The sequence below is a fragment of the Rousettus aegyptiacus genome, unplaced genomic scaffold (genome assembly GCF_014176215.1).
Source record: "Rousettus aegyptiacus isolate mRouAeg1 unplaced genomic scaffold, mRouAeg1.p scaffold_m13_p_1, whole genome shotgun sequence".
NCBI lineage: Eukaryota > Metazoa > Chordata > Mammalia > Chiroptera > Pteropodidae > Rousettus > Rousettus aegyptiacus.
In genome coordinates, this window is record NW_023416284.1 from 27,174,995 (window position 1) to 27,187,439 (window position 12,445).

Here is a 12,445-nt window from a genome sequence, read left to right on the forward strand (position 1 = left end):
GTCAGTTGAGCATCTGGGTTAGGGTAGTGGCACCAGGGCTTTAGGGTGGGCTCTTATCAGTTGGGTGTCTGGATTCCGATGTCAGGCTGCGAGGTCTGGATTCTGATATCAGGCTGGGAAGTCTCCAGGTAGACATCCGGCTGGCCTTCCTCTGCTGACCTAACAGTCTCCCCATCACTTGGGAAAATTCACCCTGTCCTGCATCACCTGGACCGGGGTGCAGGAAGAGGAGCAGTGCAGGGGTGAGAGGAGTAGAGGAAATGCTGAGTTGTAGCTTGGGGTGTGGGCCCTGGGGGAGGGCAGGAGGCAATAATGTAGGGAGGAGGCACTAGAACTAAATCAAACTGTATTCAGTGACTGCAATGTGCTGATCAGCCCAATGGGACAGAGCACAAGGAAACCTACAGAACAAAAGAAGATTCTCACTGGGATTACTAACAAATCACTTGCCCGTACCATGAAGGGAAAACAGTCTTTAAGTCTACCCTACATTCATTCCCTATGGCCAAAAACCACAGGGAACCTATAGATCAAAGGCTGGGAAATGCCAGTAGGGTTTCTCACTACATACCCAACCCTTTCACACTACATATCCTTACTCGCACACTGTATACCCATACCATCAAAAGAAAATAGGTAAACAAAGTCTTTGCACTGTAATTCATAGAAACTGAATTTTCCAAGCACTCGGGGTCGTTCTCATTGTGTTTTCTCCCTCTGTCTCTCTCAGCTCTCTCACTGTCTCTGAGAGAAGACCACGCTCTGTCTGTGGAGCGTTACCGCTTCTCCAATAAACTTTCCTCTGTCTCTAACTCTGGTTGTGTGCTCGAATTCTTTCCGGTGCTCTGTCAAGAACGCTCCCTCTCTCGGTACAAGACTTGAATCTCCGCTTGGGGGATGCACCCTGTCCTTCGTCAGCAACGCCGTAGTGGTCGGCGGTCAGACCCTGAGACACCAGGAATGCTCTAGAGCTCGGGGCAGATCTTGTAACCCCCTGTGACTCCTGGGCTCACATGTGGCTTAGTGACTTGGGTGACCTCAAGAGATGTGAAGGAAAGGCAGAGGTTCCACCTCCCCCATCGGTGGTCTGGAGCTTAATGTTCGTCAGTATCTGTTTGTGGTAGTTGGTAGCTTAGCAGAGAGAGTAGGGACTTTGCACTTAGTATATTAAACCCTGAACGTTGGGGGTCAGGACAGGCATCCCCAAAGCTAGATGATGAGTAGACTGAGAGATGAAGGAATAAATGAAAGCAACACCAGAAGTACTCTGGAATCTGGTTTATTAGCTAAGGGTCAGAGCAGGTCTTGGGAAGCACCCAGCAGCTGGGATGGTGTCAAAGGATGGGCCTTCCCAGGTGTCTCTAGCCTCAATCCACCATTCAAGAGGCAGGGAAGACTGCGCTGCCAGGAGTGGGAGCATCCTGCAGGAGAGGGCCAGAAGGCAACAAGCCTCTGCTGTCCTAGCATCCAGTACAGGCAGCGTAGGCACAGATCTCACAGACGCTTGGGTCGTCGGCAATAGCCCCTGGACAGGAGAGATGGGGGGCTGTGAGAGACGGTCTCCCTCTCTAAAGGCCCCACCCTTCTGTGAGCTAGAGCTTGGACATCCGCCACCCAGCCCCCGGGAGAAACGTAGGCCTATCCTCTCTGACCGTTTGGGCTTTCCACCCCATACCAAGACAAAGGTACCACTCAAGCCAGCCAATCAGAGAGGAGATTCTACCCAGAAAAGAACTACAGCTAGGAATGGACGAACCAGGAGAAGTGCTACCAATGCATCGATCAGAGCGAGGAGCTTCCTAAAATAAGCCTCACCACTTACCACTGAGAATTACAGCAGAGGGCTTCATATGACCCACCAGTCAGAGCAAAGCCACTTAGTCTCACCAATAAGATCAGAGCCCCACTTCCGAATCCCACCACTCAGAGTACTTCTCTTTCTCAAGTGCTGCAAATCAGGGCATTCCCAAACACCCCCTATCAGAGAGAAGGCAACCCACCCAGCCTCTGGAGGATCTCCTGGGCATCGGGCTTCTTGCAGAGAGGCTTGAGTTCTTCAGGAAACTTTGGATGGCTACAGAGGGTGGAATCCACGGGTCCATCAAGCTGCCTGTGGTTCCAAATCCTGGGCTCCTGGAGCTTCTTGAGCTTTTTCACTGACTCCAAAGAAAAAGAGAACTCTCCATCCTGAGAGAGACATGTGCAGAGCATGAGCCTGGCTGTAGCCTGCTGGCTGACCATTTTCCCCCAGGACTGGCCCCTCTCCAGCCCCAGTGGCTCAAGCAGTAATTGTGGCAAATAGGAAACAGATGCTCCACTGTGAGGCAATATGAGGTGGTTAGAGCTCAGGACTTAGAGCTGGACACTGGGCTTGAATCCTGACTTTGCCCCGTGACCATGGACAGGTCATTAAACTCTGGGAGCTTTAGGTTCTACCTGTTATATGAGAAATGGAGAATATGGATGTGATGTGTCAAGGACACAAGAGGTGCGTGATATGTGGGAGCCATCGTGCTGATTTCTAAGGAGAGGCACAGAACTGGGACCAGGACCCCCCCAGGCATCTTGGTTCCATGCGGCCATGGCCAGGCTGTCTACGCCCCTGCCTGACTGTGGTGCCGGCTGATCACTCAGCCCCCAGCTCCAGGCTGTGGTCTGGTTAATGTTTGAGAAGCAATAAAAAGCCTCCCAGAGCCTGGCTGTGACAGAAAGTGGGGCCCCTGCTGGGTGCCAGGCTGCCCTGTCACTGGCGCCCACACCAGTGGGCACATTGTTCGTCAGGACCTCCAGGATGCCCTCATGAGTGCCGCGCCCCCAGCTAGTGCTCTGGCTGACCACAGAACTGAGGAGTAAGGTTTAGAGTTGAATCCAGCTCCTCGTTTCCCAGCCGTGTGCCCATGGCTGTTCTAGAACTTCTCTGAGCCTCAATTTTCCTCCTCTGAAAAAGGAAACCAATAATCCCTTCTTCCCAGGGTGACTGGGGCTGCAGCGAGGTACTTAGAGGTAGCTAGAACTCGTTAAATTGGCTAATCGCCTGTCTTTCCCAAATGGCTTTTTATTTTCTGTTTATCTGGTGTCCTTTCTTCTCTAAGTTCTAAGGGAAATGTGTATGTCAGGACTAGGAAGGGGTCCCTGAGGAAAAGCCAAGCCTTTGGCACACATCTCCGCTCCAGCCCCCAAAGAGGAGGTCCTCCACCAGGGCATAGGCCTCTGGCACTAGAGCCAGAGAGCCAACTGGACCAGGACAGGGACGGGACTTACCTGCACGGTGACCCCGCCTACCAGAGCTGCCCAGGCCCCAAGTAGGCACAGTGTGGCTAACAGGAAGGTGTTCATGGCAGCAGTGCCCAAGAGAGAGGAGTGGCTGGTTCTGGATGCCAAGGGGAAACAGTGGGAATTTTGAAGAAGGCAGGGTTACTGAGTAACCCAGGAGGCCTGTCAGCATTTCATCTGCTCACTGTCAATTCAGGCCTAATCAGATAAGGCTCGAGATAGCCCCTGCAGATAAGATATCGGTCCCCGCCCTGCGCACTTACTTTTGACCCACAGCCAGCCAGATCCCACATTTTGTCAACCATATACACTGACAACTGTTCTGGACCAGGCCTTGCACTGAGGCAGGGCTGCAGACCGAGCCCAGCCCTGGAGGAGGGGACCCAGACTGTGACCATGCAGGTCGATTAGGGGAATGGGCAGGAGTCGGGTAGGGAATGAAGGGGCCACCTCACTCTGCCCAGGATCAGAGCAGTTCAAAGGAGAACCAGTGGACATTTTCATAGAGAAGGGGTTGGGGGTAGAGGCCATATTTTGTAGAAGATGCTACATTTGGGACAGTCAGCAGGTGAGATAGGCCTGGAATATTAAGGGAAATATGAGTAATTCGGCCTAGGGGGAGGAGAAGGTTGTGGGGGGCTTCAACTGATGAGAGACAAGGCTACACACAGAGGCAGGTACTAGGTGTGGCCACTCTGATTTTGTGGGAGGACTCAGCTCTGCCATCCCACAGGTCTGGGTTCAAGTTCTATCTATCGCCCAATTTCAATATGTGTGAACTTGGACACATGGTTTCCCCTCTCTAAGCCTCAGTGTCCATTGTGTTTTGAGGACCAATAATAATACTCAATTATTATTTGAGGACCAATAATAATAATACAGAGTTATTTCGAGGATTAAATGAGATTATGAAAAATGCTTCGCTCGATGCCTGACACACACAGAGCACTCAGTAAAAGGCCATTCGGTGATTAATTTGATCAATAGCAGCATCAGCTTCCGACCTCCGTGGGCATCTCTAGTGACCCGCCTGTCCGAGACACAACCTGTCCCCATCCTGTGCTGATCCAGGTGTCCCGCCTGTCCTTCAGCCTCAGATTGTCCTCGAGCGAGCTCTTCCCCTTCTCTCCTAAGGCCCTTGGCTCTGCCCCCCACCCCCAACTTCCTCCTCCTCTGGCCGCTGCTTCTGCCTGCCAACCATGCATGCCCGGTGTGTGCCTTCCCCTTTTGCTCTGCCTTCCCCAACTAGCCCTGACTCGTCTCCCCGACCCCGGCCTGTCCTGCCAGGCTCACCTCCCCACCCCGTCCTGAGCGAGCTTCCCACCTTCCAACGTGCTTTTCCATCTGCCTGGAAGGCTTTTCCTTCCTTGTCACTCGGTGAACTCCTACTTCTACTTTAAGGCCCAGATAAATAACCCCCACTGCATCCCCAGCTAAATAACCTTTCTTAGTCCCCATAGAACCAGGTACACTGCCCTGCCAGGGGTTTTGTTGGGTGGGATTGCTTGGCATGTGTCTCTGCCCCTCTAGGCTCCGACCCTCATGAGGACTGTGCTCTGGCACAGTGTGTGCTTATCGTGTTCTGTTGTAAGCAAGGCCCCTAGGACAGAGACGAAGGGAAGTCCTTGGAGCTCCGTAGGTCTAACCTACAAATAAACCTGGCTGGAAACCAGGCGAGCTCCAGGGAAGGGGTCGGGGGAGGAGGGTGGGAGGAGGTGGTGGTGATGGAAATCCCCGGGTGGGGAAAGTCAATATTGAAGGAATTGCAGGGAGTAGAGCCTAACAAGGAGGGAACTACAAAGGGGTCCGGCCCCAGGGAGGGGCAGGGAACACTCGTTCTATCTGCCTTTCCAGGCCACCCTCAGAGCTAGATAGAACTTCCCGCTTTTCTGGGGTGTGTGTGTGTGTGTGTTTGTGCACGCTGAGGTGTGTGTATGTACACTCACGTGTGCCCGTACATGCTGAGAGGTGTCTGTGTGCACACTGAGGTACGTGCATGTACACTTAGGTGTGCCTGTGCATGTGTGTGTGTGTGTTTATGTGTTTACACTGAGGTCTACACATCCAGTCCAGCCGTGTGGTGGCCTCTGCTAGCTGAGAGCTGGATGGGAATGAGCACCAGGGGAGGGTTAGGAATGAGGTAGGGAACATTAGGGTTATGGATGGAGTTAGGGTTGAAAGTGAGGCTCAAGATACACATAAAGGTAAAATTTATTTCCACTGGAATGAAGGTGAACACCAGGCACAGGTCAGGAGTGCAGCCGACGGTGGTGCTAGGGTTGGGATTGGGGCTGGGTGAAGTTGAGCAGGGTTAGGGCAAAATCTGGGTTAAGATCAGCCTTAGGTTACATGTTGGAATTGAGGTCACATTAGGGAAGGTGATGTAGCAGTTAGTGATATAAGTTCAAGTTAGGATTCAAGTTGAGGTTAGGGTCAGGGTTAGAATGGAGCTGAGGTTGGGGATAGGGCAAGTGTTAGGGTTAGGTTTGGAAATGGGGGTGCAGTTCAGATTAGGTTGCTGTGGGGGTTGTAATTGACGTGGAGACTGGTTGAGGTTAGGTTAGGGATCCTTGGTAAGGCTGAGGTCGAGCTGAGATGTGGTTGGCTTAGCCGTATATTGCGGGTTGGATTTGGGACTAAGCGTGGGGCTCACACTGGACTGGGATTTGGTTTTGCATTAAAGGTGGGGTTCGGATGGGGCTACTGTGGGCTGAAGGAGCCTTATTTCTGGCTGGCTTGGTTTTTCAATCTTTCCCCTCTAAGGTGCAGTAGGGTGGGGGGTACAGGCAGGGAGCCTTTGGTTATTTAAGCCTCTTTCTCCCTGAGCGCCCTGGCCAGCACTTACCAGGTAGAAGGCAGGGGTGGAGCAGGTGGGAGGTTGCAGGAGTGAGATAGCTCCACACTGTGAGAAAGAGGAAATATCTCCTAGGCCTCAGCCCTTTGGACCCCACCCCACCCAACCCTACCTCTGACGTCCACCTTGGGAAATGGAAACAACCCTTCGTCTCTTGCCCCCCCCCCCCCGCCACTGCCCACCCCCAATTTCTTGTCCAGCCCAGCCTGGGCCCAGGTGTGAATTCAGGCCTCCTCCCTCTCTTCTGGTTCATAGCTGCCAGGCACTAGATCTTTGGGGTCTTCCTAGTACCCTGGTTTCCTGGCCCCCAAGGGCACACCTGAGTCTGAAGATGTTGATCCCCAGCACCTGTACACCTGTCGTCATTCCTTATGGGTAGTGGGTGGGTCTGGGATTGTTTAGATCTCTCACATCCGAGCCCACCGCTTCCAGCAAACTCACTCCTCTGTAGTCCTCCAGGCCATGCTACCTTTACCACTTGCCTCCCCACTCGAAAACCCATCATGGCTACCTAAAACCTTCAGAAGAAACCTGGGTTTGAGGCCCTTCATAATCAGGCTCCTGCTCACCCTTCAACCAGGACCCCCAAGAGTAGACCAGGAGGAAGGGTGCCAGATCTGGGGTGCCGTTAGTGAGGATGCTCCAACTTTAGAGCCAGGCGGCCCTGGGTTAGAGTTTAGCTCCGTCAGTGAACAGCTGTGTGACCTTCCTAAGCCTTGGTTTCTGCATCTGAAAAATGGAGGCAGGAACAACTACACTGCGGATTTCAGATTGTTCTGAAAACTTTTGTCACTGACACCAGCCTCGGTTAGCCTGGGTTAGGACCGTCTCCACCCACTCCGGGCTTCGACACTCTCCCGTCATGAAACTTACCAACGATCCGTCTGGCCCACTCCCCTGCAAGCTCCTGAAAGCAGAGCCGTCTTGCTTCCGTCGTGGCCCTGGGACTCACACAAGGCCTGGCACTTACAGGGTGCCGCTGAGCCCTCAGGGGATCAGGAAGCTTATGGTATCTGTAATGATCATGACATTATAACAAAAGCGGTGAATGGTTGCCAAGCACTAGTTTCACAGATGTGGAAAACCAGACCCAGCCCTACAGTCCAGCTACCCCTCCTCGCCCCACTCCCAGCAGCTGCTAAGGTGCCCTCTGGCCTTGGTGCAGAGGATGATGATGCTACGCTTTGTGGCCCCCAGGTTGTTTAACTCCTGGGTTTGGGGGATTTCAACATGCTTCCAGTATGGTCGTTAACACCGGGCCCACTAACACCCAGTCCTCCCAGGTCTGGCTCTGCTTCCCAGCAGGCCAGAGGTCCCGGCTGACTCTAGTAGGAAAGGCTTGGAACAGAGCCCAGGTAGGAGTCTGGAGGCTCCCATACCGATCTGTGTGATCTCGAAGAGGATATGACACACATTTCACAGCCTCCGCATTCTGCTTGTAAACACATCCTGGAGGCTGTAACAATCTCTTGTTCCTCAAAGGGCCCAGAATTGCCTGAGGAAGACGTTGTAATGTATGTGAGCATCCAAATTGCTCTGGGAACATGTGAGAAATAACTGTAGAACTTCGTTTTATAGATAGGTAAGCTGAAGTTCAGAGAGAGGTTAAGAAATCATGACTTGGGAGGCTCCATAGTGTAGTGGTTAGCACGTCTGCTTTATACACAGGAGGTCTTGGGTTCGTGCCCCAGGTGGAGCCACAGACCATACCCCGGGGGTGACAGGCCCCAGGGACCCCAGGCCCTGGGTGCGCCAGGCCCCAGGTGCACACCCCGAGCTTGTGGGGGGGAGATGCCCCACCCCCCACCTTGCCTTCAGAGGTCTAGTTCCTAAAAAAGAAGAGAAATGGCAACATCCATAGGTCAGGGATGGAAGTGGGGGGGGGGGAATTAAAGAGGGGAAAAAATAAAATAAACCACTTTAAAAAATAATAATAATAAATAAAAAAAAAAAGAAAGAAAGAAACCATTACTCCCCCAAGGGCACGTACAGAGGTGCTATGTACAGTTGTATTGGGAGCACACTGCACAAAGGCACCCAGATGACAGAGAGGGTAAGCGTGGACACAGGCATGGGACTACCATCACCTAGAGGAAGGCAGAACTTTTTCAGACTCCTTGCCAAGTGAACTTGGTGGCAGCTGCGGTCACAAAGCTGTAAATTCCAGAGAAGCCTTTCTCACAAATGCCAAAGAAAAGCTCCTCGGTCCATACCTCCTGCAGTGTCTTCTTTCATCTGAGTGGACCCAGACTCCCACTTTTAGGGAAGGGGAAGAAGAAAGGAGCAACCACTGAGCCAGATCCCGTGAGGAAGGTCGATGATGCCCATCTTATGAAGGAAGAAAGTGAGGCTATGGGAACAGAGTGCCCGACAGCACACAGAAAGTGGATGTCTGCTATTTGAAGCTGACTGGCTTGAGCCCAAGGCCAGGCTCGGGTGCAGGGCTCCTCCACCTCCCGCAGGCCCTGGGGTGGGTAGGCTCTTTCCCTTGATGCTCTGGGGGGCAGCTGGGGAGTGGACAGAGGGAGTGTCTGGTTATTTGCTCAGCAGTGTCATCTCACATCACTGTGTCCTGGCCTGGATGAGGCGAAGGGAGAGCTCCATTCACCATCTGCTCCCAACACAGCAGCTGCTTCTTCATCCCCCACTCCAGCCTGCTCTGGGCGCTGGCAAAGGAGACAACCTTCCACACCCGAAGGCTGTCAGGGAAGTTGAGAGACACAGCTGCAGCTCCCACTGTGTGCCCCAGAGCCCATGGGCTAGAGGGAGAAGGATAGAATGAAGGCACAGATTCCATCAGGCTCCGTGGGGAGCATACTGGAAGCCATGAGACCAGGTCCCCCTGGGGCCAGGTTCGAGAATGCTTGACAGACAAGGTGGAGGTGGCGTTTGAACTGGGCCTCGATCAATGGGAAGATCTGGACCCACAGAGATGAGGCCTGGCTGCAGGAAGTACAGCAGGGGAAGGAGGGTGGATGGGGCTAAAGCAGAGAGTGTGTCGAGAGGTGCTGTGGGTAAGCTGACCGGGAAGGAGGCTTTAAATACCAGGCTAAGATGTTTGCCCTTGACTCAGCGACAGTGGGAAGCCGTGGGGGTTTCAGAGCAGGAAAGACCACGAGAAGGGTCTTGATTTAGAAAGACCACCATGGTACTTGGTGCTAACTGTGTAGATATGGCTGCTGCACTAGTCCAGGAGAGAAGGGGAGTGTTCTGCCCCTGGCAGTGCTCGGGGATGGCAGGGGATGATGGGAAAGATGGTGTGCAGGAGATTCCACTGGTCTTGGCAACATGGCAACAGATGGCACGTAGAAGAGTGGAGACGGAGGCAAGCAGACAGGAGAGGCAAGAGCGGTCCTTGGGACCTAATATGTACCAGGGCCCATGCTGGCTGCTTTCTGACTGCTGACCATCTCATGGATGGGTCTCATCAGCACTTTGAAGTAAGGCATTTCATCCCCATTTTGCAGATGAGGAAACTGAGGATCAGAGAGGGCAATGCCTTGCTCAGATGAAATTCTTGGTTCTTCTGACACCAGAGTCTGTGTTCTTTCCATTGCCTCATGTTATTTTTCTGGCCCTTGGGGCTTGCAGGGCACATGTTCACCTATAGGCGGCAGCTCACAAAGGACCAGCTGCTTTGGGTAGGCAGGGTATGGGCTGCCTGAGGGCAGGAGTCAGTGTAGATAGATCAGGGACCCACCTCAAAGGACAACAGTTGCAGTGAGAAGAGGCAAAACCAGGATGTGATGGGAAAGGGGAAGAATTCATCTGTATGAGACTCATAGGGCCTAACCCTGACAGTGCCTGGAAACCCAGCTCCATCCCAGCAAGTGTCTCCTGGGACATGGGCCCTTGGGAAGCCAGAATGGCTAAGAAGGCACGGAAGGGAGGAGGGAACCAGAGCTTGAGTGAGGAGCCTTCTCCTTCCCTTCCAGCAGCATGCTTGCTCCCCTACCTGCAGATTATTAGCACACCCAGATACACAAAGGCACACAGCTTACACAATCACTTATCCAGCCGCAAACACGTGCTTAGACAAGCACATAGTCACACAAGCACACATATTCAAGGACTCACTCACAAATAGTCTCACACATACACCAGGCTCATGGGCACAATCAGTCACACAACCACCTGCAGTTACCCTGACTTCATCAGCCAGGTACAGATCTGACACACACATAGACACGCCACAGAGTCACACAGCTTGCGCACTCACACACTCGCACACGGAACCAGAGGACTGTTCCCAGGAAGGCCTCTGCCTGTGAACGTCACTCAGGCATGGGAAGGGCGGGAAGTGTCCTCAGACATCTTTATTGCCATTGTCTGGGAGAGGAAGTTAGTTGCCTCTCTGACCTTTAGGAGGCTGTGTTGTGAGGGGTGTCATTTACCCACAGTGACGTCAGCTCAGGCCCTCCCTGGGGTAAGGTGGGATGGGGTGTGGTGACTGGCCCTAAGGGCGGTCAAGAGCGACTGGGGAGTGTTGTGGAAGAGGCAATATGCCTTAGTGGGAAGAGCAGAACTGGAATAGGCGGATCTGGGTTCCCATCCACTCATCAGTCTCTCACTGGCTGTGACCTTGGGCAAATGACTTCACCTGAGTAGCAATGTCCAGCAGTAAAAAAGAGTTAATAACACCAACCTTGCAAGACAGTTGGGAGTGCTCAGAGAATGGCTGTCAAGTGCCGGGCAGAGGGCTGGGCAAATGGTGGCAATAATCATAATGTTTGTGATAACTACATGAATCTGTGAGTGAGTGTATGGGAACATCAAGGCCTGCTTAGGCTCAGAGGCAGGGCTGGGAGGGCAAGGGTGGACTCACAGTGGCACTGGCCAGACCTCGCCACACCTACTTAAACAATGCCAGTCCCAGCATCAACTGGTCCCAGAAAATCAGTGCCTCAGGAGGCTCAGAGTTTGGGGTTGATAGTGGGGTAACCTTCCTCACCCTAATCTTGGAGTAGAGGGGGTAATGGGCATCAGGAGGCCTGGGCTGGGGCAGCAGGCTCAGAGGCAGCTCTGAAGTGGACCCTGCTAGTGTTCATTGCTGAGAACTACAGGGGCTCCTTGGCTTTCTCCAGCAAGCTCTGGTTCAGAAGACAATTTAAGGGGAGGCCACTGGGTCCCCGTCTTTAGGAGCACCTCGTTCTGGGGGCTGCGGAAAAAGGGAGCATAGCTCAATGATGAAACCTTCCAAGAGACGCAAGGCAGACATCTGGCAGTCCTCTGCCCTCTGGTGGCCCCCACTGCTCACTGCAGCCTCATTGCTTTGGTCTAAGGCCCTCCTCACCCTAGGCCAAATAGGGCCCAGGAACTGACAGCACAGCATGTTGCAAAGTGCAGGCATTTGGGCTGGAAGGCCAAGGTTTGAAATCCTGGCTCTGCTGCTGCTATTATTATTATTACTTCTACCACTTACAAGCTGGATGACCCTGGGGAAGTGACTTTGTGGCTCAGACTCATTTGCAAAATTAGGTTGATAATAGTGGTGTCTACCACTATATTTACACTTGAAGAGTAAATATAATCATCTACATCAAGTGCTTGGAGTAAGTAAATTAAGTAACAAGTAATAAATGGTGGCCGTCCTATTCTTTAATTGGGGGATCTGTGTGACTTAGGGAGTAGGAGATAGCCCTGACCTGAGGTCGAACTGAATTCTGGCTCTGACGTAGCCATTCACCAAGTTTGTGCTTTGCACGTTGACTAGTCACATATCATATGGAGAGACATGAGAGGTAAGTTCAAAATCACTCTTGAAAAACATTGGGGATAAACACACTATATCCCAAAGCCCGACATAGCCAGTTCTTCTAATTCTTGGTTATAGTGTGTCTTTAAGCAGCTGGCTTACATACAAGGGCAAGGTCGTACAGGACATATGCATCTTTATCCACTGGAATTACACCCAACGGTGAGATGCTCATCCAGAGAGGTTCATGGCAGCAGATACCAGTCAGGGTGTCAGGTTCGAATCTTCCATCTCACTCGCTGAAGTGCAGATACTAACATTATTTAAGATTTCCATTGTCTTTTTGGCCAAGTGTGTATAACTGAATTGGTGTGCCTTGAGTGAATGCATTCAGGATGCAGCTGCATTGTGCTCCTCTCTGGGGCAGTTTTCTTCCTATAAAATGGGGCAATCATAGTACTACGGCAACAGGTTCTTGTGTAGATCAAATAAGAATGTATGTAGGAATTTTATATGCCTGCCAGGTAAATGATGTTCTCCACTCCTCCCCATCCCCCGATTTTCCCCTAATTAGCTGCATGACTCCGAGCAAATCACTTCTCTCTGGGTCTCAATGTTATCAA

The 12,445-nt window shown here is 52.3% G+C and overlaps 1 protein-coding gene across 1 annotated transcript; it reads right to left on the reverse strand.

Moving 5' to 3' along the window:
• Positions 1 to 1,272: 1,272 nt before the first annotated feature.
• GUCA2A (guanylate cyclase activator 2A) lies at positions 1,273 to 3,368 on the reverse strand. Its single transcript, XM_016139966.2, has 3 exons — positions 3,262 to 3,368; positions 2,001 to 2,187; positions 1,273 to 1,525 (listed from the first exon to the last, which is right to left on the reverse strand). The coding sequence occupies exons 1-3, from the start codon at positions 3,334 to 3,336 to the stop codon at positions 1,461 to 1,463; spliced, it is 327 nt and encodes a 108-aa protein (XP_015995452.1). The 5' UTR covers positions 3,337 to 3,368; the 3' UTR covers positions 1,273 to 1,460.
• Positions 3,369 to 12,445: the final 9,077 nt, after the last annotated feature.

What these genes read in the sequence shown, in the direction of transcription:
- GUCA2A (XM_016139966.2), bottom strand. Translation starts at nt 3,336, where the DNA reads ATGAACACCTTCCTGTTAGCCACACTGTGCCTACTTGGGGCCTGGGCA. An exon ending in TAGGCGGGGTCACCGTGCAG is followed by an intron (nt 2,188 to 3,261) that starts GTAAGTCCCGTC and finishes TGTCTCTCTCAG; the next exon opens with GATGGAGAGTTCTCTTTTTC. An exon ending in GGAGATCCTCCAGAGGCTGG is followed by an intron (nt 1,526 to 2,000) that starts GTGGGTTGCCTT and finishes TCTCCTGTCCAG; the next exon opens with GGGCTATTGCCGACGACCCA.